Source organism: Grus americana, chromosome 7 (assembly GCF_028858705.1).
Source record: "Grus americana isolate bGruAme1 chromosome 7, bGruAme1.mat, whole genome shotgun sequence".
NCBI classification, from domain to species: domain Eukaryota; kingdom Metazoa; phylum Chordata; class Aves; order Gruiformes; family Gruidae; genus Grus; species Grus americana.
The window spans coordinates 24,663,657-24,690,775 of record NC_072858.1 but is presented as its reverse complement, the minus strand read 5'-3'; the positions used below and the strand labels follow the sequence as shown (position 1 = coordinate 24,690,775).

Sequence of the window (27,119 nt, the reverse complement as noted above, 5' to 3'; positions counted from 1 at the left end):
TCCTGCCAGGAGCTTGCTCCAGTGTGGGCTTCCCACTGGCCACAGCCTCCTTCGGGTGCCTCCACCTGCTCCGGCGTGGGGTCCTCCACGGGCTGCAGGTGGAATCTCTACACCCCCTCCTCCTTCCTCCATGGGCTGCAGGGGGACAGCCTGCTTCACCATGGTCTTCACCAGGGGCTGCAGGGGGATCTCTGCTCCGGCGCCTGGAGCACCTCCTCCCCCTCCATCTGCACTGACCTTGGTGTCTGCAGAGTTTCTTACATCTTCTCACTCCTCTCTCCAGCTGCAAAAGCTCTAACTGTTTTATTTCCCTTCTTAAATATGTTATCACAGAGGCGCTGATTGGCTTGGCCTTGGCCAGCGGCGGGTCCGTCTTGGAGCCGGCTGGCATTGGCTCTATCAGACACAGGGGGAGCTTCTAGCAGCTTCTCACAGAAGCCACCCCTGTAGCCCCCCCCCGCTACCAAAACCTTGCCATGCAAACCCAACACAACATGCTACAAGGAAAGCACTAGAAATGTAGAAATTACACTTTTTTGTTGTTTAAAAAGTATTTTGTAGCATGACTTTCCTGCTGTTCCAATACCAAAACCACTGAGAGACTTCTTAAAAAATGGAATTTCCAGAAGTAACGTCACATTCAGCTTTGGTCAAATCCTGAATTTTGCTGTACTAGCTGAATTATTGATGATAATACTATCTATAGGACTATATATTTTCTACCTCTACAGTGTCTTTTTCCATCTGAAGGTTAACACGCTGCTGTTCTAATAAGATTTTCTGTCAACATACTTGCCAGTACACATTGTATCATTATCTCATACATGGTTATAATACTTTTAGATCTGAAAATATACTTGGTTCCCCCACTGACTGTATTTCTTTTCCCACTTTTTTACCTTCCCAGCAATGTTTCAAGTTATCTTTAAAACTGTTGAAATGAAATAGGATATGTATATTTGTGAAACTAAACGTTTTAAATAAAACCAAAGCAAACTCTCAACAGCTTGCATAGCCTAATTAAAAAACACTTCACAAGAAATTATTTATAACATTTTTATACACGCACACTCAGACACAGGAACACAGCAAAACCAGTCCCCACTATGCATGTACCTACACACAAAGGCAGAAGCTCCATTTGGACTTCTAACTTCCAATTTTTGAAGCACCTCCAACACTTAAGTGATTTACTGAATATAAGAGTCCACTCAATATATTAAGTTTGATATATCATTTATTATGTGTATTTACTTGTTTTATTCTGGTTGTGAATCATTAAAGCAGAGTCTGCATTCCTGTTAAGGTGCAGCTCTTTGTACTGTGGCTATTTTAGTATACTATGTCACGGCCATGATAGTTTAATGATTTTTAAATCACAGACTTTTTGCCTTCCTCATAAAAAAGTGTATTACATACCCATTTAATGCACACTGGTAAACATGCATTAAATCTAGAAGTCTTCCTCTATTTGTCAATATTAATAGTGAGTTTAATACATGGATAAAATATCCTATGAATAACTATGTGATTCCTGAAAACATACATAAAACCAAAACAGCTTCAAGGTGATGGAGACAGCATTCCATTCAAAGTATATCTTTACATTTTTATGATACTACCATTTTGCAATTCTTGCCACTGCTGGTTATGGTAACTTAACATATTTTTCCATCTTGCAATTAAGAAACTATTAAATATCAGGACATGTTAATAACTCTCTCTCATTACCACATTAGAAATCATTATTGTCACCACACAGTATAATGTAATGCTGGATTAATATAGTGGAAAATTGCTAATCATATAATAACATTTCAATGTTTTTACTACATTAGCAAAACTGATTAAGAATAAAGTGCAAATAATAAATAAGACACAATTTTACAAGCCAGGAGAAAATTACAAGCAAAATGACAGCACTGAGAATGCTGCTGTACCCAATAATATAAATATCAATTATGTTAGGCTTCTGGCTAGAATTTAAAATACTTCAGAGTTGCTGATAAACAGCACTTTTGGAAATCAGATCTCTTCTTCTACGTCTTAAACAAAACTAAAAATTGTTATGGTCTTTTCTAATCGCAATGGAATTTGCAACCAAATGAGAATTATTTTCAAGGTTGGAAACCATTTACAATTTTAACTTCTGTTAAATTGTACACATTTTTAAGCACTACATTATAGTAAGAAATCTAGCAGATAATTTCAAGTTTCAGCTAGAAAATAACTGTATAATTTTAATAATTCCCTGTAGCATATTTAGATATTACACTTTTAACTTAGTATGCATGAAATGGAAAATACTAACAGGATCCAATTTCTGTTAACATCCAAGTAGTTTTTTCTGAGGACTTTCAAGTATTCACAAACACTACTTTTAATTTAAAACATCCTTTTTGTAGCATGCGAGTTCCAAAAAAACATGATGAAATGTGAGATTACAATATAAAAGCCTATCCCTTTTATGAAGTTTCATTTTGCATAGTCTTACAAAATATGAAAGAATTATTTTAATGGATTCATTAGTTATTTAAATATTCTAAACAGCGCATATCACTTCAAAACCAGTTAACAGCATATATTCAGATGCTTCTGTAATTTCTTTTGATATAAAGAATGCAAAACAACTTTTACTAATTCTAGCAAGTCTACTACAATTCAGTTTACAGACTTGCAAAATGAGCTTGAACTCATCTGAATTAAATGTAACTGATCTGACTTAAGCATAAACATAACTAACAAATATTTAAAGATTATTACAGAATGCCACTGTAGACCTTTATTCATTTCAGTAAAGATGTTTTTAAAGTATTGAAAAAATCAAAACATTGCAAAACGTTTTCTTTTCTAAGTTAATAAAAGTGAAATTTTGACATGTCCTTGCTTACAGAGACTCTCTGCTGGATTTATATTAAATTACAGTACTAATTAGGTATATTTCCATCTACAGTGCTTTACCATACTTCACTATGCACCTCAGACTTAGAGTCCGGACAAGTTTTTGGCACTCTGTTACCATTAGAAGTTAACTCAAGTTCCACTGAATGCCATTATCCATTGCATACTGCTCCCCATCATTAAGGAACCCTCTTTTCTCACTTAGTTTTAAATTAGAGAAGAAAGTGGATCATTAATGCAGTAGATTGGGGATTTCATTTAATTCCATTTAAGACTTCTCATTAAAAAAGTACTGTCTCCCTGAAACCAAGGCATAGTGCAGAAAGGTACCTTTATTTGACAAGACTTTTGTCAGGGAAGATTGCTCATGATGAAAATGCATTTCTTCATCAGACAGACAGACCTGAGCACACCCAAGAGTTCTGCTGCAGATCACCTAACCAGGGTGTTGAGAAATGGCAAAGCACCTTCTGAATACATGTTTTCTGTATCCCAGTGACTGCATGGACTACTTCAGTATTCCTGGGATTGACTATTGCTTGTACTTATTTCAATTTCTTCCTTACCCTGTTAATTTGGCTCAGTTGGCAAAGGCTCTTGAAAAACTTGGCTCTTGAACTCTTTAAGCCTTTCATAGGAAGAAAAGAGTATTTGCTGACAAAGGCATAGCTGAGAGCATAAAGAGTCACAAAATACTAGTGAAACTTCATTTTATGACAGAGTTAGAGAAAAAGCTTCTCTATATTTTCTTCCTCAAATCCAGACAGATAACAGTCTTCCTCTAGTAAATGGCAATACTAGGTACTTCAAAGTCTGAATACATTTATAATTCTTACACCCATGTCAGGAAGTACTGTGTTTCATACTGGCAGAAACCCCTGAGAAATACAGAGGGAGGAGTAATGGGAAAACAATTCTCAAGAATCAAACCCTGTATTTGTCAGTTCCTAGTTCTCCACCTTGAAGTTCCATTCTTGTAATGCCTAAACTAACAAGATTGAAATACATAAAAAGTTACCTAAAAATGCCTAAAAAGGGCTTCTGAAGTAAATCTAAGTTCACATTTCATTGCTATTAAGAGACGATACTTAAAATCTTATGTTCCAGTTCATTTTCAGAATGAGTTATTTAAATACTCATCTATCCTGCATTTCAGTTTCATCACCATGCTGGTTCAACTCTTATTTAAGAAAAAACCCTATAGCCCCAAAACTGAAAAAAACTTGCCCTGACATTCACCATGTTATTACTAGCAGAAGTGTAGTACCTGCTGACTAGGACTCAAAGACTGGAGTAATACAATTAAATCAGTATCTGATCAAAGTGGCTTGTATCTTGACATAGGTTTTACAGTTTATGGATTTTTATCTGAAGTGCAATCTCAAAACAATGTTTTTGTGAGGAATGAGGTGATACTTCCTGAAATTCACGGGAATGAGGGAAGACTTGATAGCAGGTGCATAACAACTCATTTATTCTTACAACATTTGTAAACCAATCATTTTCTATTTATTCAGGTAAAAACAACCACTTGAAGTATTGATATAATAAAATTCTTTGCATTCTGAAAAATAATTTTATTATATTGGTCCCAGTGGAAATTTAAGAGTTTCTGCAGGTGCTGACTTGCTGTAATTCAAAAACATTGCCTCTAATCCAGCTTACCCATATAATCTTCAAGATATCACTGCTTTTAAATTAGAGATTTAATAGATTTTGCCTAAATGATTTTGTCATACAGAAGACTGAGTTTTCAACTCACACAAAGAAAATGAGATACAAAAACACCCCCAACTTGGAACAGACATTAAAGGCCTGAGATTACCAACAAAAGCAAAGGTATCCTAGCTGGAAGCCTCACCTTAATTGACTGGTGTCTAGGTAATGCACTACATGCCATGTGCAAGATCAATCACAGATGTGAAACTGTTACAACACCTAGACACAACACACTAGACTGAGGACAGCAAGAAGGTCCATACTGAAAATCTGTTACCTGTGTTCTCAAGACGTTTTATTGTATTTCCTATTAAAGAAACACCAATAGTTTTCAAAGTGAAAATAGCAATCGATTTGAATAAAAACATGCAACTGTGTTGTTCCATTACCTAAGAAACTTCAACCTATGAGTACACAAGTTAAGCTACTACTATGATTAAGTAATTATGCTATAGTATCACGAATGATGTCAGTTGATGGTGTTATGCCTGCTTAAAGAGGATGCCATGCCCAGGCACATTTTTTGAGAAATTTTGCAGTGTTGTGGACCAATCCCAACTGTAAATCTTGTTATTTATTTCTAAGAAGTTACTGGAAGTATTTCAAAGAGAGGTTATTGCTACAGTAAAAGCTCACTTTTCTCATCTACTATTTCCCTCCATCACCTTGATCAGAAATTGATGGATGCACATGCAACTTGATTTACTGAAAGACAGGTATAGAATGAGACTAAAAAAGGTCAGAGACAAAGTAGGTAAAATACAACTGCCTGATGGCATTCTACTAAAGACACTCCACTTCCCCAGAAACAATTATTTTTACCTTCCAGCCCAACTGTAGAGCTAAATATTTCTAAAGGTCTCAAAATAAATAAATCTTTATTTTCCCCTCAGTTGTCTTTCACAGTCTTGTCTGAACTCTTTACTATGTTTACCTTGTTTCACGCTTAAATCTGTAGTTATTTTACTCCATAGAAAGCAAGAAATTAAATGGGCATTACCATAAATAGTTACTGAAAAGGCATCACCATTCATGAAAATGGAAGAGTAAAAGCAGATCGTGAAAGTCTGGAATTCAAAACAGCATGATAAAAAGAGTTGAAGCAAATAAATGCAAAGGTATAATAACGGGTTATCATTTTTGCATACTGCTTCCTCCTAGTCTGCCACTATTTGTGAAAGCAAAAGAGTACACTGCTGCTTTTTTCATCCCAATACTTTTTAATATATTTCCTTCCTGCAAATTAAAACCTGAGCACAACTAGTAGCAGTAATTATGCTAGTAGTTACAAATATATATACACACATGTGCATGAGTACAACTCTAAGTTGTATCAGATACTGATACAATGCAATAGGATAGGAAAGGAGAGGGAATCAGAAAGTATTTGTCTCATTCTTATTTCTGATATAATTTTGAACAAAGGCCATAGACCAAAGCAAGGCAGGCAACTTCAGACCCTGAAGACTTGTGTCAACTTGGTAACTCAGAGTTCCCGTCTGGTAGAGTGCTGTATATGAAAATAATCTCTTGCCAATTCAAGTATTTATGGCCACATGTAACTGTGGTATATCCATACAAACTAAAGCGGTCAATGCATTCTTTCATCCATCCTGGATTTATTGTCACCATTGAAAGTTTACAGGCAATTCAGAAGGCAATATGATCTGAGGTCACCAATATCCCTTGGGAGAAAATTTCTGTGGGCTAATCATTACGAAAAATCTAGGCCATGTTCAGAAATGATATAAAATGCTCATAAAATATATTGCTTTACATTGACTTGACTCATTTGTCCTCTGTTAGGATGTGTAAATTAGAGTTCATATCTATAAATTACTTTCTTCCATCCTCAAATTTGACCATTTCTTTCCAGATTTTGCAGCTACTATTTTTAATAGCTTCCCTGTTTCTGAAAAGGACAGCCATTGTGAGAGAGATCATTACTGCTAAAGGAGACACAGCCCCCTAGGTAGTCCAGTCAGCTTTGATATTTAGTACCACACTCTGGAGCCAGTTTTAGTATGTAATGGAGAGCAACTGTACTTTAGAACTGAAGCTTTCAGCTCAACCTTAAGTTGCCATATTCTGTACCAGATAGTGTTATTTTGAGCCTTAGGTATTTTCCAGGTATGCAATTGTTAAAGTAAACAAGCATGCAAGTCTCAAAGGTAAAATCTGTATCTGTCAGAATAACAGCACAGACTTGTAGTCAATAAAAAAGCAGCTTTTAAAAACTCTCTTCTAGACTGAAGAAGAGCATAAGCTGCACATCACATCATTTTCAGAAGTGCAATATTTTAAGCACTAACTTCTAGCAAAGGTTTCATCTTTCCATTGGTATCACTTTTACGCTAAGTTCTGTCCCAATATATTGCTTTTCATTTATGTTCAGATTTCTCAGAATCTTTTAGATGATGTTCCCTGCACTGACTTAAAGGAAATATACAATTATTTCATGTCTGCATACTGGCAACTTTTGATAACCCCCTGGGGTTTCATGTAAATTCTAACTACCATGGAGAAGAAAACAGAGGTCTGAAAGACTGCATACAAGACAACTCATGAAACAAAGATGTCAATTCCCATAATACATAGTTACCAATCTTAGTTTGGTATCACTGCTACTGACAGTAGCAACAAAATTTGGATCCCTGAGCTGCAAGCCAAATAAATAATGAACATGACTGTGGAAAGACTGTCTCCATCTCTTCTTTCATTACTCCTCTGATTACACCCCAATATTAGCTCTCTTAAAATGAATTCTTACCCACATCCAAAGTCAACCTAATGGAAAGGCCAAGTGAAATAGATCCACAAAGGCAGAAGAAGGGCATTTTTTTGAATTCTCCTCCAATCTGTTTCTGAAACACATTCCTAGTAAGTGAAAAGCTATCATACAAAGAGCAAGATACAGAAGCATCAAGTGCTTTTCTTTCTCATTTTCCTTTATATTTAAATTACATTTTGTAATTGTATGTTATAAAAAAATGGCACTGTTGGTCTGCTTAAGAGAGATGCAGATGTCTACAATTCAAGCATAATCCTAAAGGATAGGCTGGACCCTGTGTCCTACCACAACAGTCCCAAACATACTCCAAAAACAAAGCAATAAAGCAACAATTTTGGAATTAATCATAAGGTACTCCCTTCCATAAGGGCAGTGGGTCATGATAGTTGGCAGAAAAAGCAGCACCTGACAAATTCCATATTAATGAAATACCAAGTACTATTCGAAGACCGATCAGCTCTTCCCTAAGCAGACTGTCAAAAGAAAAAGGAAAGCTCATAGTATATGACATCCTGCCACTGCACTCGGCTCCTCTGCTAAAAGAGGAGGCATATTTCTACTTTCCTAACAATAACCTGCACCAGCTCCCTTGGAAAAAGGGATGCTCTCTTCTTAAGCTCAGAATGGGGAAAATAGAAAGGAAAAGCTGGAGAACAAGGGAAGACTATAGACTCCTAAGAGGTACAGTGAGTTTGTATTAGAGGGAAAATCCAAAGAAAACATTTCCAGAGATGTGGGGTGAAGAGAAAATTGCACAGTTTATCTAGTGTCGGAAGCCATTTGAAGTTCCCAAACGAGCAAGCAAAACCATTTTAAAAGCCCTATAAAGAATGGAACAGGGTGGGATTTGTTTTAAAACTTTTTTATTTAATCTGCCTCACCCATATAATTTTAAATCATAGCTTTAGAACTGGGAACACTTGGACTCCTTCTCATGCTCACGAAAAAGGCAAGGAAGGGGATTGTGGAAAGCAGAAGAGATAATTTCTTGTTAAGCCAGGCACACCATAAAAAAGAAGTTCAACTTCAGTGGTCAGACAGCAGTTCAGAGCATGAGTTCAAAACAAAGTTTTTGTGTCTTTGACTGTTAGTTGAACAGAAGATTTATTTTTTGTTAGTCAAAACCCTGCCTGCAGCTGTCTAAAAGCATCCTAAATATTAGACACTTCTCATGATGCTAGTAAAATGAGAAAACTCTGACAAGAACACAGATCAGATGATGGTCTAATTCTCCCCTTCGTTCTACACCTTCTGGATAAGATGAAAAAAATTAAAACTCACCTTGATAGGACTAACAAAATAGTTCAAAGAATGGATGGGAAAAATGAGAAGATCTAAAAGAAAACCCGAGAACCCAAATTGCCATCTCACTCCATCATGCTGCAATTAAAAAATAATTATCTGATACGTGTTCTTCCGTGCTTGACTCGGAACACTCTCAATTACTATACTTCAATATTCTTAATAAAGTGTGCCATACCATTCTCCATTTTGTAAGTGAAGCTGCTTTGGAAGTTAATTATTAACCTTTAAATTGATTACAAGATTTAACTTGCCCACAATATTTAACAAAAGGAAACCTGGATGTTAAGCCTGTGCTGCCTCACCAATTGCTGCATCCAACTTCTTTTACTTGTAAAAAATACTAGAGGTATTGACATAGGGGTCTCTTAGGGAGCTGCATATGACCAGGTCAGAGTTACCTTTTAAGTACCTTAGGTCTCAGGATCTTTAGACCTTTGAACTGTATGTCACAGTTAAATAAAATACCATCAAAAATCTGTCATACACAGAAGCTTGCATATATATTCTGTATGTGTACAGCTCAGATTTTTAAAACAGAAACCTGCTTTATTTTTAGCAGGGCAGCTTTGAGTCATCTAGTCTAAAATTCTAGCACAGTTAGATTGTCACAGAAAAATCACACTTGGTCTACTTCACAGCAGCATTCCCAGCATAAAGCTCAAATTTACATTATGTATGTAAATTTAAAAACTGTCATTGCTACAGTTTTTTTAAAATCATGTTAGTTGTTCTGGAAAAAAAAAAAATTTATCATACCTAAAGACATTATCCATCCATACCAGAAACAGGGTAACAGAAAGAAAAATTTTTCCTTTCATTCCTGCCAACTTGCCCTTATTTTGTGACCCACCCGTCCTGGCTCATGCTAGATCATGCTTTGGATCCTAGAACATGCTTAGCGGAAAAACAAGGCATAACGGTTTCTTACAGGGCTACTGCAAAGGATTTGAAAAGTAAATATATCTTCCTCAACAGTGATAGCAAAACTTAATAAATTTCCCAGTTTAGAGGGTCATGGACTAGCTTGTAATAAAATAAAAAAATACAATAAAGAATTTGCATTAAAAATGGTTCTGAAGAAAAAAAAAACTAAATATGCAAATATTCAGACAAAAACTTATTTGAGACTAATTATTTGAGAATAATTCCTTTGCCTTTGGTAGATATGCTTTTCCTTATTTTTATTCATTAGGACTCCCTCAAAAGAAAGAGTCCCACTTCCTTTTGGTCTCCGGAATTGGTTCCTTCTGAAAAGGGAACAGAATGGAAAGTTGCTGTTTCTGAGGTGGGACTTTCTGTTCCATGACTCCAAAACATCACAAAGACCTGTCTCCTCTGGGCAACTAACATTGGACAAGAGAATATGCAATAAAATTTCAAAACAATTTTGAAAACCAGATTTTTAATGTATTGTAAAGCACATAACTGTTTAAAAGTACAATTTATGCTATACTAATTCAGTTTAGTGTTAATGTATAATCATAATATAAGTGTGTTCCTGCAGTACTAAGTTCTTTGCATTTTCAGTATTTCGATTCAATTCAGTTTGGAAAATAATATTTGAAAAAACTTCATAGTAACTTAAATAGGCAATCCCTAAACTTCTAGATTTAGTTAATCAGATGCATTACCATTTTATCTTATTTTTTTAAAAAGGGGGGAGGAACATTATAAGCAGCAGTATTTAGCAGCTTTTCATAGCTATTTTAAAAGGTAATACATATCACCATGTTATCAAGATATCTGCATTTCACATGTGACAACTATTAGTAAAATTAATTTGAGGATCCAAATTTAGTAATTTAGACTACTGCTGAATTTTGGGCTACCTTTCAATTATCATTAGCTCTATTCATAAACTGAAGATGCAATAATCTGAGATCAAATTCCCTTTCACAATAGGGCAGGGTCCTTACAATCATAGCTGGACACCATTGATAACGATCCCGACAGATTTCTGTAATGCGTATCCTCTAGAGAGGAAGACCTGATTGTCTGGGCTCTCATCGAAGCATGGGGGTCTGACTCATGAGCAGGAACAGATTTCCACAGGAGAGCTTAGTGGTGTTTAAGCAGCAGACTACCGATCCTTTCCCAGGAACCCTTGCCCTCACTGCAGGAACAATTCAGTTGCTCATGACATATCTACTGAGCTACTGCAGCTGACAGCCTGGTAAATTAAAATAAACCAGCATCTATTTTCTCTTAGTATTTCAGCCCGCGGGCTGCAGCAATTCAGCAGCTGTTACGGAGTAAGATGACCCATCTTGAGATCATAGGTGAGAACTGCTGAGGCCACACAAAAGTTAGATTTTTTGATCAATCACACCCGGTGTAGTCTTGACTTGTACACAAAGTATTTTAGAAACTTGAACAATGAATAATAACAACATGTCAACAGTTACGTCAACAAGTTTCCTTCTTTGTTTAATAATAATCTACTGTAAACTATGGAATTAATCTACAGTCACACAGAATTTCTTCCACATAAAATGCATGAAAAAGGCAGAAAAATCCCAGCTCATCTCAAAGTGAGCTCTGGAAAGTTGCCTTTTAAAAACAATCCTTTTATTTATTTTATTTATGAACTACGAAGATGAGATCATTGTGATTTCAGGACGTATTTTTAAAAGATAAACTAACCAGCTTAATTTATCCTACGGCATATTTGTAGCACTACAATGGCAGTGAAAGAAAGGCTTGTGTTCTTTAGGTTTACAAATCTCAATGCATTAATGAAATTGACAGAACAAGAGTAAACAATTTTCTTGAATTCATTCATTTATTTGTCAGACTGTAACGTCATGAAGAAACTCAGTATAATTGGGTATAGTCATTTCACTTTATTAGGATATCTAAATTTAACTCTTCTTACGTAGACTAGCATATAATAGAAAGTATATCTTTTATTAGCAAAAACTATTCAATTCTAAAAGATCTGCATCTCACTCCTGAAGATGTCTTAGTGAATCAGAGTTGGTCTTCTCATTAGAAACATGGAAAATATAGAACTGTATGCATAGAAGCAAACAAGTTTACTTAAGTATTTTATTTCCTAGGGCAAATCTACAGTGATTTGGGGTGGGGGGAGGGGGGAAGGCAAAAATACTGGAAACATTGTTCAGTTAGTCCCAATACTGTGGCATGTGTGAGGATGGGGGAAGAGTCTAAGGTAGCTACTTTGAATAGCCGGGGAAAGTACGCAGAATCCAGCTGTTATGCATACAGCACCCTTCCTTCACTCACAAGTGAAAATCATCTCAGAGTTAAAGCAGAACAGAAGCACAGCATTTGAAGTGAATACAAACACATCAACTTCCAGTGCTTTACTAGGTACAACATAACAAGAAGCTAAGTGGAGCTGCTGCATGTGTGTTTGTGCTTTAACAAATTCGGAGTATACAAGAGGCATATTTTTCCTTTAAGGTCCTGTGACTGTTTTGAACAGAACTCCAGCAATACAGGGTAACTATTCTCCTACAGTTGTTCAAGATGATAACAGGCCAAATCCATCTAAATACTATTTTGCAGCAAGAATAATTAAACTGTGAAACTCAACACATATCAATGAGGTCAAATTTTAGAAAGTAAAAAAGACTAGACATATATACCAATAATAATACCTACAGGCCAACTCTAATGGGCCAGGGTGCAAGTCAACTACTGATGGAGTAGTCCCAGAATAAGACTTCCCTACTGGGAGTTCATTGCATTATCCCATATCCTTTCTTTGAAGAGAATAGCACATAATGCCAGTCACTGCAAAGGACAGTGACACACAGTCTGATGATGCAATTGGTAAGGCAACCCTACATGTTCTGTTAAAATCATGCTCAGGGTCCTAAAAAAAAAACCCCAAAAAACCCCAACTAACCAACCACTACTGTACCTCCTGATGAACCAAATTACCAGTCCTTATCCCTTTGCATTCTTAAAAAAGACTAGATAAATTCCTATTCTGATAAACCAGTATTGTCTCCCATTATATACATAAGGGAAAGGTGTACTAATTTACAAAATGGTTACAATGCAAGTTAGCAGTAAAGTCAAATTCAGAACTAAAGAGTACAAAATCAGCCATAGATGCACTTGAATTGAGCACAAGTTATTGAAAGAGAAAAAGAATGGGTTTGAGCAACAAACCTGTGAATATATATAATAAATGTGCAAGGAAGTTATGATAATAAGACTTAAACTTCCTGAGGAAAGCACTAGGTCTCCAGGAATAGTATATTATAAAACCTGCACAAAGTTCTTAGCTAGCAGCAAGATTTTTCAGTGTCCTTTTTCCGGAAGGAAAAAAAAATAATAATAAATGTACACTTTCAACAGGAAGTACTGTAAAGATGTGCAAGAAACCCCTGTAACTTGGCATTTCAGATTTCCAGGGCAATTAACTCCCCACTGTATCACATCACTTAACATTAATTAATTGCTAAAGATGTAGTTATGTAACTTACTGAGCTGCTAAGGATAAAACAGCTCCCGAGCTCCCAAGACTTGAGTGGCATGCCAAATTAATCAGTGAAGCACAGGGATTTACCCTCTCTTCTGAGATTGCCAAATCAAGCAGTCATTCTCCTTCCAGTGTCAACTAATGGGAACAAGTCAAGTAAATGTCAGTCAACTATTAGAGCGCCATCAGCCCACCGCTGCATGGACAGCCTCACGGAATAAAAGGTTCTGAGAAAGTCCCATTGTCACTCTGCGTACAAAAAGGTTGAAGGGTTCACAGCATGGCACTCTTGGAACCAGGTTCCCTAAACGTGGCTCACTGATACTTCAGCTGTTTATGTCTTCAGGATAAATCCCAGTCTGCACCAATTATTGTATTAGCTAGAAATATCTTTATTTTCAGGATAAGCATAAATTAGGGAATGTACTAATTAATCTCACTCCCATATACAGCATGGCTTACAAGTTAGAGGTGGCATTGGCTCAGGAAAAAACAAAATGAAGAAACAATGAAGTTTGAGTCCACTCACTCAGCTGGACATTAGCTTAGAGAGAGAGCCCAAATTCCTTCGTTGCTTTTGAAAAAGCTGTCAAATTTTTACAGCTCCAAAACATGGTGCTAACATAGCTAAACAGGCATAGAAGCTGAGTCAAGCAGCAGGCAGCTGAATTGCACTCCCTGGAAAAGCCAACTGCTACCATTTATATAGTGCCTTCTGATTCCATGTGGGTGACTGATGTTTGATGACTCTGGAATATGGAAACAGTTTTTAATCATTTAAATAAATTACAATTTTGGATGGATGAACAGAGGCTGCATATGCACTCTGAAGCTCACTCGAACACACTGAGAAGGAGAGTTGTAAGGTTCTATCTGAATGGATTTAGGGGGATGTGATTGTACAACTATTCTTACCATTTTTCTAAAGTGATTTGGCATGTGACATATTTCAAAGACATTCTTCCCACAATCCTATTGATGTTGCTGGCCAGGGATAAGACCTGAAGAAATAAGTGAATGTGGTTCTGGTGCATCAAACAGGCAAGCCCATGTGACCAGCAGCCAACCACTCAATTCCAAGCCAAAGCGATGCACATAAGGACATTTGTCTTGCAATGCTTAACAGTTACCATCTGTCTCATAACAAAGTCTGTTGTAGACTGATGATGGTGTAACTGAAACTGCCACATTTTCAAGAGGACAAATTTAGGGACCTGGCATTGCAGAATCTGAAAAATGCCACAGGCTCTTTGGAACTTCATTTTCTGACCATCCTGGTATTTGTTGAAACTATATTACCAGGTCTATGAATATACACAGAGAGTTGTACACAGTTATTCCCAGTACGCAACCAGTACCCGTGTGCAGAAAAAAGCTTCACTATCAGTAACCTTGAAAAGTTAGGTCCTCCAGCACACTGCTGCATCATTTACTTTCAACATCTGACTGATGACCATAGAAACAACATACAGGCTTCCTTCACAAGCACAGAAAAGCTTGAGAAGTACCCAGCTTTGTACCTGGGGGAAATTTGCTTAGAATTTTGCAGAGTTAGCCATAATGATAAAGTGAGTTTGTTGCTTTTTTGAACTGTTCCAGGTAGCTCTGAATAGGCTTTGAAATTGATCTTAGGTAGAGCAGAGTAAAAGGTCTAGCACTCTTCTCCAAGGCTTTCAAAAAAATCTAGGCAGCTCTCAAATATTACAGAATTTCTCTGACATCTGTACCAATCAGCTTAGGCATTACACCAGTTTCCCAAGTTGCATGTTACAATTCTGAAGAGGAAAGGCTGTCTGTTCTGTCAGAAGCACAGACACATCACTGTGGTGTTTGACATAGGCTAATTTGGAAATGCACATGAACGATAGAGTGCCCTTGAGAGAATAAATAACTTAGGAAATTGATGTCACTGGCATGTGTCACTGTACACCCTGACACTATCAATGGGACATCGTCTTTGCAATAGTGAGAATAGCCATTGTATTTCCAGAGAAACAAGCTTAAATAACTATTTTTGTCAGCAACGAGGCATGTTTTGTTATTCCTTCACAAAGCACAAGTCTCACTCATTAGGACTGGTCACAGCACTGGGGACAGATGCTTAAGAGATTCAGTTTACTGGCTAGTAGCATATAAACTCTAGCCAGGTATAAAGAAGAAAAATTTAGCTATAGTCCTAACTCTTCCTCTGTTCTATCTTCTTTTACATTGAATAGGTTTGAGAAGCAGGTACATGCACTTGCAGGACAGGACAGGGTGCCAGCATTGTCACTGACAGGAGACCACACTGATGGAACGCTACACTGGCACAGCACAAACATGTGGGAGCTGGTATAGAAGGAAACACATGCCTCAGGATTGTTTTCTGGCAGAGAAGGTGAGGCTATACCTCTAAGTTTATTAAATCTTACCAAACAGAAAATGGTTTAGAGGGCTTTTTCATACTTTTTCTTGAAAGCTGGATTGAACTATTGAAAATATTGGAAACATATGTTTGCTGGGGCCACAAAGCCCATCTGAGTAGGGGGATGTAATGAAGCTGCCTAAGGAATATCGAGCATAAGGCCAAAACTAACTCTGAGGAATTTAAGATTCTGACCCAAATGGTTCAGAAAGCACAGAGACTAATTCTCTTTGAAAAAAATGACCTATTTCCTTTGGGTCAACAGAAAGATACAGAAGTAAACATTCTCGGCTTCACTAAGTAGGAGGGAGAAGTAATTTAGGGGACTTACTTGCACTTTCTGGGAGTACTATTCCAGAAACAGTTTTTGGAGAAAGATATTTGTGGCATAAGTGAATTTAAGCACACAATAAGCAGAACAGAGAACATTTCTAGTTGATGGTATGACGGATTCCAGAAAACAATTATAGGTCCTGCAAAGTTGCATCAACTTCAAAAAATTGAGAGCATGCTTGGGGTGACCTCCCTGATAACTCCCTCCTAGTTGGAGGCCTACTCCCAAGCCAAACCTTTCTTCCTGCTCTGCCTCAGTCTAAGAAATTGTATAGAAGTAATCCAGAAATTTTCACAAGTGAGGAAAACATTAAATTCATTACAGTTATGTGCCCATTTATACAGAATGATAGTCATTTAGTGATTTCCTCCTCACTTTCCTGAACACTGAAGAGTTAATGTGATAGACTTTGTAGATTACATGCAAGAAGTAATGCTTAGCCAAGGGTACTACTTTGCAAATACATACAAACCTAATTTTAAAGGCATGGAACTACTTGCAATGAGCTAGTTATATGTTTACAAGATTACAGCTTATATTCTTTAAAAAATGCAGTCCTGCCTGCAAGTTTTTTTTCATAGATAAATTCGTAATTTTACAGACTATTTTTGGATTAAGCATGACATGACCCAGTAGACACATGCTTAATGTAAAGCCAAGGTTTGGCTAATTACTCACATACCAAATAGTAAAAATTTAAAAGACATCTAAGCCTTCAGCACACTTTTTATAAACAAGCATGAATCTGTTGATTTTTCAAAATCGAATTCTCAAACTTATCAGTTATTAGAATGCTAAAAAGCACAATCACTTTAGATTAATGGATCAAGTTAATCATCACTGAAGAATAAAAATTGGGATGAAGTTACAAGCCCTTGAAATATAGGCTGATACAGGGAAAGTGTCATACTTTCCTGACGTACAGAAGATGGTGGGACACAAATGCTCAACATAATTTAGCATCATATTATTCTCTCAGTGTTATCCTTCATTTAAAAGAGTAAATAACCACATATTCTAGTTTAAAACCAAGCTTCTTTACGGTACTTACCACCACCATGTAGGCATTTTGCAAAAATGTTGCACAGCCACAAAAACCCAAAAGCTTATGATCAGATAGCAAGAGGTAGTGTGGAAAAAAACAGGGAGTCATTACAATTTTCTGAGGTGTGTATTATAAAAACATTATTGTGAAGTTCCAAAAGTATCTATATGAAAGCTTCCCAAGAACTATGCCTTATGTTTTTCCCTTATCTGCCAGTCCTACAAATTCAGCTTGAAATGTGTCAAGCTACGTTCTTCCAAGTTCACATGGCATCACTAGTAATAAACTTGTGTAATGAGAATTTCACAATTCTTCTAAGGATGAATAAATGATAGAATATAGTGCTCTAACTGCTAAGTTAGGTCCACAGCAATAGCAGAATTGTTAGAATGAAAATAAGCTATTAAGAAATTGAGCATAAACCAAGAACACCCATTCTGAGGACGAAGAATGTGGCATTCTTCACATGCACTTCCAGAGAAACAAGAACGAAAGTGTGCCGTTTGTTGCCAAGGTTCTGTTTTTTAAAATCCAAGTTATAAAATTCTATCAAGTTAGACTTGAAATCCAGCACGTGAGTTAGAAAGATAAAACTTCAAAGACTACTTCTTGCAGTTCTAACCTCAGCACTCCAAAGTCAAAATAAACACTGATAAATATCATGCAAATATGGCCTGGTCAGCAATACTTGCCCTGTCTGCAAGCTATCTGTTTTAGATACTTTAAAGTCATGAGCCCTATTAAAAGATTCAGATTTTTTTTTCCTTTCCAGGTCAATGTCTGTTGCTAGACAGGCACAGTCTTAATTAAAATTACAGAAGGAAGCTGAGAAGTATTAAAATACTGTCTTCACAAATCTGAATTTAGTTTGTTGGCAGAACTCTAAAACAATACATTATTTATGAACTGCATGCAGTTACATGTATGCATATTTTATAGATTTAATATAATGGATCCAATCATTTGGAGGGATCGCAAGAGCCCAGATTAAAGCAAGATGTCACATATCATATTAGACATAAAGCCAAAATTTAATGAGACAAGTAAAGGTCAGAGCAGCACACTGCAGTTTCAATTTGATACCCCCACTCTCCTCCCTGTTCTTAAGCATGCATCATAACTTCAACTTTAAACACAAAGCAAAACTAAAAGTTAGCATAGAAGGATAATTCCAATGCCAAGATCTCTAAACAAGCTGGAAAGCTAAACTTCAGTTTCTATTCCAGAAACTAAATGATTGCAATTCAGTTCATCATCTCTAGTTCTCATTTTCCAAAGTACCATCAAGCAATTTTCAGTGAATGATGCCTGATTAATTAAAGCTTGATCCAGCAGTTATTAACACTCCCTACTGGTGGGTTAAGAAAAAAAAAAATCCCAACAACTGTGTCTAATAGTAACATAGCACCTCTAGAAGTATATTAACTACATTTTTTACTGATAATCTGGATTCCAACTGTTTTCTGTATTGTACTGCACTCAGGAAAACCCTTTATCATGATTCCTTTTCCCCTCTCCCATTCTTTACGGTTTGTCTCTGTTTTTCCACTCACTACTAAAGTCTTCAGTGAAAATATATTTATTTCAATAAGACTTTTCCTTAAGGCCTTCGAAATACTCAATCTGTTCTACTTAGCCATCTTTTCTTTCAGGTGAACAAATTTACACCCAAGAAAGATGAGAGTGGACAAGGAAAGGCAGTGGGACAGTGAGGGATGCAAAATCAGAGAAACATTAGGATTTTTATACTGTTTTTCTCTTTCCAGATTACGTATTTCCTATCCTCTCAAACAGTTTTGTCTTTTCCCTCATACGCTTTTCTGTCTCCATTTTTTTCACTTTTCTGTCACTATTCCTTACCTAATATGAATTAGTATTTCCAAGATATAATTTGCTGTTAACTTAATCTCATTAAGGAATGACTAAAATGCAATCTCATTTATTTTATTTTCCATTTTTATGACTGTTACTGTCATTTCTGGAATGCATCAATCTCTTCCTCCTCAACCTCATTCATAACATGAGTAGGTCAAGCCAAAACAATTTTGACTTCCTCACTCTTTTCAAGATCAGTATATGTTCAAACAACTTTCATATCCCAGAAAACTTGAACATAAAAATCTTATCTCACTGGCTTCAGTGCTGCTCTTTATCACTTTTATATTGCTCTTGGTACTCCCTTTCACCATTTTCAGGTATTTTAAAAAAAATATTATTGTATTATATAAGGTTTTTTATAAGTACACTTTTGAAAAGTAAGAGTGTGATACTTCCAGATTTCTGCCCCTTTATTGTTCATCTTCCATCCTCTCAATTTTTAATCCAACAGTTTTCTGTGTTTCTTTTGCAACAGAATAATTTTTCATTTGCTCCTTCTTTTCCTTTCACAGACCTTTTCTTCTAATGTATGTTTTGACTCTGCTTCCGCATTTCATTTTGCAGAAGTCTGTCTTCTCCATCGTATATTAGAAGCATTTCTTCAAAAAAATCCTCTGATATGTCCAGACATTTTTCTTTTTCTGACCCTGCTGAGATACCCTGTCCACATAATAGCCTGAGATACCCTGTCCACTTTGGGCAGTCAACATTCAGCTTTTTGATTCTCACAACACTACAACCATCGCTCACTCCTGCAGAATGCCACACACTCTACTGCTGCTCTGCTGCAAGATAATATTCGAAAAAATACCAAGATTCCCTTTAATATCTTACCTGCCAAATTCTTCCTTCAAGGCTGTACTTCAGATCCTTCCTTTCTGTTAACAAGCTAGGAAAAAAATATCTAATTCTACCCTTCACAGCTTGACTGCAATTCTGGTTAATTCTTTGCAAACATCTAAAATCTTCGTGTCCATTATAGTTGCTGCTGCTTTAAAATTTTAGTTCCAAACCCCATGATTTAAGCTTCATTTTCTTCCCAGTTTTCTTCATAATTCAGATCTTCTTCCTATTGCCTCTTTCTGTGATTACCATTTCAAGTTTCTCACACATGATAAATATAGTATTTCTAAGGCTTTTTTTTTCCTCTTTTTTTTTTTTTTTTTTTTTTTTTAAGAAGTTGACTTATCCTTTTCAGGAACAGAGATATAGTCTTTCCTGAGTAGATCTCTATCTTTGCAGATATAAAAGAAATATACAAAATATATGAGCATGTATAACAGAAGTGATGATCACCATATAACATGTAAGCAACCATATGACAGTTTCATTTTTCCTCTTTAAACACATTACATACCGTAAGTTTCCCCATCCATTTCACCCATGGGTATTTTTGTTTCAACATAGTTGAAAGAAAATCAGTTGCTTTTCTGACCCTTAAAGCAGCAAACTATTTGAAATAAACAATTAAATGACATGATTTATGAATTGCTTCTTAAATTGTTCTTTTTTCCCCCCCAATCATTTTATTAGTTGCTCTCCAATTTTCCTACTGCACTTCTTAATAAAACACTGATCCTGCTCAGAAATGAACTTTATAAAAAAAGCAGTTGCCAGACTTCAGAGGCCATTTGTTCATTTTCAGCCATTCTACTCAGACAGTTGTATTCCATTGCATTCAGGCTTCCAAGGATACTTTTCTTTAACATGCCATTATTTCCTATCAACTTCTAAACAGCTGAAACAAAAACTTTTTTAGTTTATATCTCTCAGTTTTTAGCATACTTTTTCAAGCTTTTCCCATAAAGTAACACAAGTTGAGAAATTACTAAGAGCTTTATTCTTAGGATTTCTTCCCCACGTCTTCTCACAGAGAATCCACATTCACTTAGAGTGTGACTGCCTCAGAGCTCTGAAATTATTTATTGGTCCTTTACTTCTCAACCATTCGTCAGGCTTCCTGAATCAGTCTTTGTTTTTTCCTCTTACTTTCAACAAATACATATATATTTAAGTGATTTAGATCTAAGATTACTTACACATTTATTCTCTCCAATATGCCAATGAATATTGCTGCAAAAATTCTTCCAGAATTTCTAGTTTGATTTTTGGTTTACATTTGAACTATTTTTTTTTCTATCCTCACTTTTTTTTTCTCTGCTAAAGTTTACAGAATAACAGCTTCTTTCAAGATTTCCAGAATTCTCTTTTCTCTCTTTCACTCTTCCATCCCTGTTTTTAAAGCCTCTTAGTGATGTTATGTTACTCATGCACAACTGTTTGAAGTTTCAATCTTATTTGAAACAAAAACTAGGAGATGACAACCCTTCTGGAGACAAATACAATTCCAGATGGCAACTGGAGTTGAATGAGGCCCTCAGCTCAGAGCCAAGGTAAAAGGAAAAGTTCACTGACAAAACCCAATCAGTATAAGAAAGGAGCATTGACATTGAAACCCTTACATTTCATTGAATCTAGGTTCTGTGTACTTCATAGCATAATTATTTAATAACACCTGGACTGATAGATTAAGAAGCAGTTAAGTTTGAGACATAGTTTACCAATACATCAGCTGATGTCAAAGAGGTTACTTCAAGGAGAGATGGAAATAAAGTCCTGGGCTCTTGGAACACTTCAAAGTTTAGGAACTCTGAGTCTACTGTATGCATTTGCTTCTAAACAAAAAGTTGACCTCTGATCAGCTGCCATGAAAGAGACACCATCTCTGCACCATCCCCACAGGTCAAGCAACAGTCATACTAACACAGAATGAATCCAATTAACTTGAGCTCTCCTGATGAAGAGGTTTTTTATACAGTATCAGAAAAAAAAAAATTGGCTTGACCACATCGTAAAAAACAATAACAACAACAAAACCCAAAAAAGCTCTGAAAGCTGTCTATATTTAAAAAAACATAACCATTTCAGAATTATAATGCTATATACCATAAAATTTGCAAATTAGATTTCTCTCTGTTGAGAATATTTTTATCATAAATATTTTCAAGACATTTCAGATTAAAGAAAATGAAAACCTTAGTAAAGAAGCAGCAACTATTTTGTACAGAGCAGCTATTATTACTATAATGAATTCTTTCTTTTTATTGGTGGGGGCAACCTTTGTTAAATTATAACCTAATTTCTTCCAAATGTGCATTTAATGCTATCTGGCAGTAAGCTTTAATTATATAGGAAGTCTGGAAGTTAATAAGCCAGGATCATTAGCAAAAAGATTATAAATACAGTTTATACATTTTTATTTATAGGATTTGTACATCTATCACAATCTAAAAAATATAAACGCAAGTATACACTTAAAAGTATTGTGACAAAAGGCATACTTTAACTATAGAAAAGCTAATATACCCAAAACCTAATTCATCATTACTGTTATTCATCATACCCAGAGCCAGAAAAATTACCCTTGTATTTAAAAAAAGTCTTACATTTGTATCTTTTATGGACAAACTTTCAAGTTCTTATAGGATAAACATGGGTAGAATCACAAAACAATGCAGGCTAGAAGGGACCTCTGCAGGTTGCTAGTCCAACCTACCACTCACAGCCTCACATTTGGATCTGGTTGCCCAAGGCCTCATCCTGGTAAGTTATGAAAATCTCCAAGCACAGAGATTCAACAACATCTCTGTTGAACCATTCTCATTGCGACTTTTTTCCCCTCATTGCAAGATTCCTAACTGCAGCTAGAGACCTTGTCCTTGCCTCTTATCCTTCCACCATACACCTTTGACAAAAGCCTGCCTCTGTCTTCCATAAAACCCTCCCTTCCACTCCCAGGTAACATTGTAGTTGTGACTATAACCTTTAAAGAAAGTGTGTGAAAAGAATAAAGAGCACAACTTCAAAATAAATTGTGTCAAAAAATACAAACATAGTCTGAGCAACAGTACCACAAGCACCCACTCAGTAGTGCTGGTGACGAACACAGACAACACAGAGCATCAAGTTGATTCAAACTCAACACTTCAAATTATTAATAATTCTTTTTTTAAGAAGAACAAACCTGGGCCACTTTAACGGAATTTTGAGTAGAACCACCAGCATGATATTCTACTTTGAACTTTTTCACAAGTTCTTCAAATCTGTTAAAAAAAAGTGGAGAAGAAAAAAGTTAAACTCTACTTTTTTCCCCCCCCTCAAAAGAAGACATGAAGATTAGTAGTAGATGACATCATGTTATTTTAAAACAAGAAATTCAGATACAGTAGCTGTTACACATGGTGCAAGATGGAAACATCTATTTAGATTTTGTCCAAATTACAAAGCAAAATGTGACATCAACTTGAATCCTTCACCTTAAAGTTGCAAGTGGAGTAAATAAAAAACCCCCAGCATTATCTGAAACATAAGATTGATTAGAATAAACTGTTAGATCATAAAACATATGCCTGAAGAAAAATTATATAAGTGAAGATGTTCGGATACTTATTCCACCTCATTAAAGCTAGAAGTAGAATGTAAAATTAAGTGAGAAGATTGAGGAGATCTTGTATCTAATTCAAAATTAACTTGAACCAAACAATGGTGCTATGTTTTAAGTTTCATATGAAATAGTACATTTTGACAGGTGAAGAACTTTTATGAACAAATCTACTGGTATGTGAGAAAATCTGGTAACAGAAAAGCCAAGTGTCTCCAGATGAGCTTTCAAATCCTTCAAGTCATACTACTATGAAAACATAGCATTCTCTGGTAACATTTAGTAGTATATTATTAGCTTTGAACATTAAAACAAACATTTAAACTTTTAATGGAAATATATACCCTTATATTTCAGATCAAATTGTAGGGTTAAGACCCAGATAGAGTACTGTAAGACACTCTTCCATGTCTAGGATTTATTTTGCATCTCTGATCACAGTACACCACAGCTTAAGAACTAGCCTTCTCTCTAGTCACAGGGAAGTAAAAAAGGGAAAAGGGAAGCAAAGTGTCACAGAAAAGGGAACTAGAATGAGTGAGTTGTGGAGACTGCAGGGAGGCTGTGCACAAATACTGCATCATGCCTTTAAGTTCTAAGCACACTTCAAAAATGAGTGGATTAAACTGCAGGATTAACAACCTCGGAAGACATTAGTCTCAGAAGAAAGTACTCCTGCAGGCAAGTTAAAATGTTTACTGTAATATTTGTTTGTACATTTGAGGTTCAAGATGACCTCAAGGTCAACCCTAATTAATAGCATAGATTTGCCCTTAAGGTCTATTAACATTAGATGCTTACCTTTAACAAATGAAGCTTGCCCAGTTAGATGTATTTCAACACATTTTATTGTATTCACCTTTAGCATCTTTTAAAACACTGACATCTTTATTTCAGACAGGTATTTATATCTGCCAACCTTACCCTTCCACTCCCCCTCACAACCCCAATCTCCTTAGAGTACGTGAACAATGGCTTTAGGGACAGATGTGTCAAGTAATGACTTGTTTGTTTAAAAGGTTTTGATTTTCAATACCACATTACTAATAAAAGCATTTTTATTTCTACAGTACTTTCCATTTAAAATGTTTGAATAATGAGCTACTCACCCAAGCAAAGTACCGATGGGCAGACAATTAGAAAGAACTAAGAACTAAATTACTACATATGCTTTTCACAGTTATCCACACTACTAATTATCCACCAATTCTATGTCAAGCAATTGAAACCTCAAATGATAGCAAGTAGCTGAGAGTGGGAAAAAATAACAAAAACCAACAGGTCTCCTAACAATTGCTTCTCAAGCAAAGACATACACACCATCATGAAGCAATTAAGTATTTTGGCAATATTTTTACTTTAATTTAATTGACATTTTACCTTTTCAATCAGAGTGTCTACTGCCCAAATCACATGGTTATTCTTGTATATCTACAAGCATGCCAATTGATATTTTAATTCCTTTACCTACAGACATCTAATGTTTCTATGTCCATATTATTTAATGGCACATTAAATCTTATAAACTTAGTATATTGTAGTTGATCACCTATGTTAGCAGCTCTAAATCTAGATGAGTAGGTATTTAAATGCTTATCTTATAGTTTGAATTAATAAAAGAGGTGGTATCTGAATTTGGGTGAAAAAAATGGAAACAGACTTAAAATACTGTCTGTATTGTGAAAATTTCAAGGTGACACTATATAATCTAAGAAATAATCTCAACAAATTATTTTACAATTACCTAATAGAATAAGACAAACAATGGCAATTGTCTTTCACTATTTCAGATTGAACATTGAAAGACCTGACTCCTTTTCTTCAAATTAAGATAGTAAACCCAACACCTCTAAAAGACTCTATATAACATAGAATGAGAGTTCGTACAAATGCAAGAAAAGTAATTTTTGCTTGTTATTGTCTGTGATACATCAAAAGGACAATATAAATTGTATTGTTTTAATCCACAAGAGCCTGATAACTAAGTTGTATCAAGAATGACCTCAAAATTAAGAACACCAATAGCTTTTTGTCTTAAGTCGATGAACAGTTAGATGGACATTTTTCTAAATGTCAGCAGATGGCAGAGGCACCGTGGGAACACTGACTTTGTCACTGTCTGCTGTATGTCTGACCTGCAAAGAGAAGACTGTCATTCCAGCATGCCTCAGAAACATGGTATTTGCCTTTATAAAATTCTCCATTTTAAGGAAGGAAGTTCAACAGTAGAAACTGCTCTGAGGCCCGGGAATGCTAAACAGAGCTTCTGTGTGTGCTTCAGGACTAAACTGTTATCACACTTAGGATAATTCAAGAAAATTAGAACCTTATGCGCAAGATTGAATAATATTTTTGTTTTACGTTCTGCAATTGTTGGTTTTTCTGAGTATTTCTTAAGGCTGTGCTATATCTGAGAACTGTGACCCTTTTCCTGACCTAGCAACATACCATTACCTTAAATAACAGAATAATAAATCCCACAATCAGCACCATATAGAGGGGCCCCTATTTTTGGTGTGATGAATTTGTTCACCACATTACAGCGTATTTTAACAAAAACAAGTTTGCATTTGCAGCAGCATATGTTTTCAGCTGTGACACTGCTGATCAACTCTAGTGCTGACCAAAGAGGATATGTTAATGTTTTGCTCAATTATACTAAAGGCCATAGCACTTCTGTCAGTTGATTTTTTTTCCCCTCCCCTTTTTTAAAAAGGATTGACTCCTAATTGAACTTGATACTGAAAGGTGAGCCTTTTCAGTAGCTTCACTTTCAACAGAATTAACGGCTATTAAAAAAAAAAGTGTAAGAAGGTAATGGAAGAAGCTATTTTATAAAAGAATACAAACAAGAATGAGAATAAAATTTTTATGCCTTTTTAAAACCAAATACACTCCTTACATTACAGGAGGTGGAGGCTTATATTTAAAAGGCACAGAGTCCTCTTACATATGCCATACCATTACCTCAAACTGGAGACAGCTGTTAGAATTTCCCCCCAGTAACTGAGTGACAATTTCACCACCCTGTTTGTCACTCAAACCATTCATAACCTGAGCATCACTATCCATCTTCTCTGTGTCCTCCTTCCAAACTATGTTTAAACCTTACACTATTCCTTCTCATAGCACCTCTTAAAAAGCACAATTTCCTGTTCTATACAGATAAATGCACTCATCTTAATATCTAATCCCTTCAGACAGCTGCAAATATCAGCTGTGTCGGCCATCCCCCTGACCAGCTTGCCTCTCTCCATACCCCTCTTCTAGCCCCCTTCTCAGTCATTTCAAGCAGAAGCCAATTCTCTACATTTCCAAGGCCCTGCAAAGTATTATGGCACCGAATGTACCATTCTTCATTCGGTACATTTAGATTTACAACAGCCTCTGGGCACAAAGAAGTCAACAAAAATACCTTTTCTCTCACTAACCCATGATATCATCCAATGTCCAGTTACCAGAATTTTCTATGAATATTAGCAAATCTACTTTAAATCCTCCTTCAGACTATCTTTCACCATAATGTCTAAAAAAAGTCATCAGTAAGGCTGTGTGATTTCCCGAGGCTATTCTCCAGCCTAATGATTGGCAGTCCTCTCCTGGATCAATACCCATCTCTTGTAACTCGCTTTATACACAAAATCTGAGGCTTTTTTCAGCTGGGACTATCTTCTTTTCTATGTTACACAGCAACAAATACAGTCATGTTTGACTCACCATGGTTTCAAAACCAAACTGACAACAAAAATAAGCACATAAAACATTCCCTACAACTGAAGGCACATAACATAAGGCAATGGAGCTACAGTAAGGAAAATGAAAGCAATTCAAGTAATGCTGTTAAG

The 27,119-nt window shown here is 35.9% G+C and overlaps 1 protein-coding gene across 2 annotated transcripts in view; it reads right to left on the bottom strand.

The window, feature by feature from the left end:
• The window catches only part of ADK (adenosine kinase), a 294,428-nt gene that overhangs the window by 188,642 nt on the left and 78,667 nt on the right, over positions 1-27,119 (bottom strand). For both annotated transcript variants that reach the window (XM_054832283.1, XM_054832284.1), the window contains exon 4: positions 22,858-22,936. In XM_054832283.1, the coding sequence (XP_054688258.1) occupies positions 22,858-22,936 (79 nt within the window). The remainder of the gene's footprint in view (positions 1-22,857; positions 22,937-27,119) is intronic.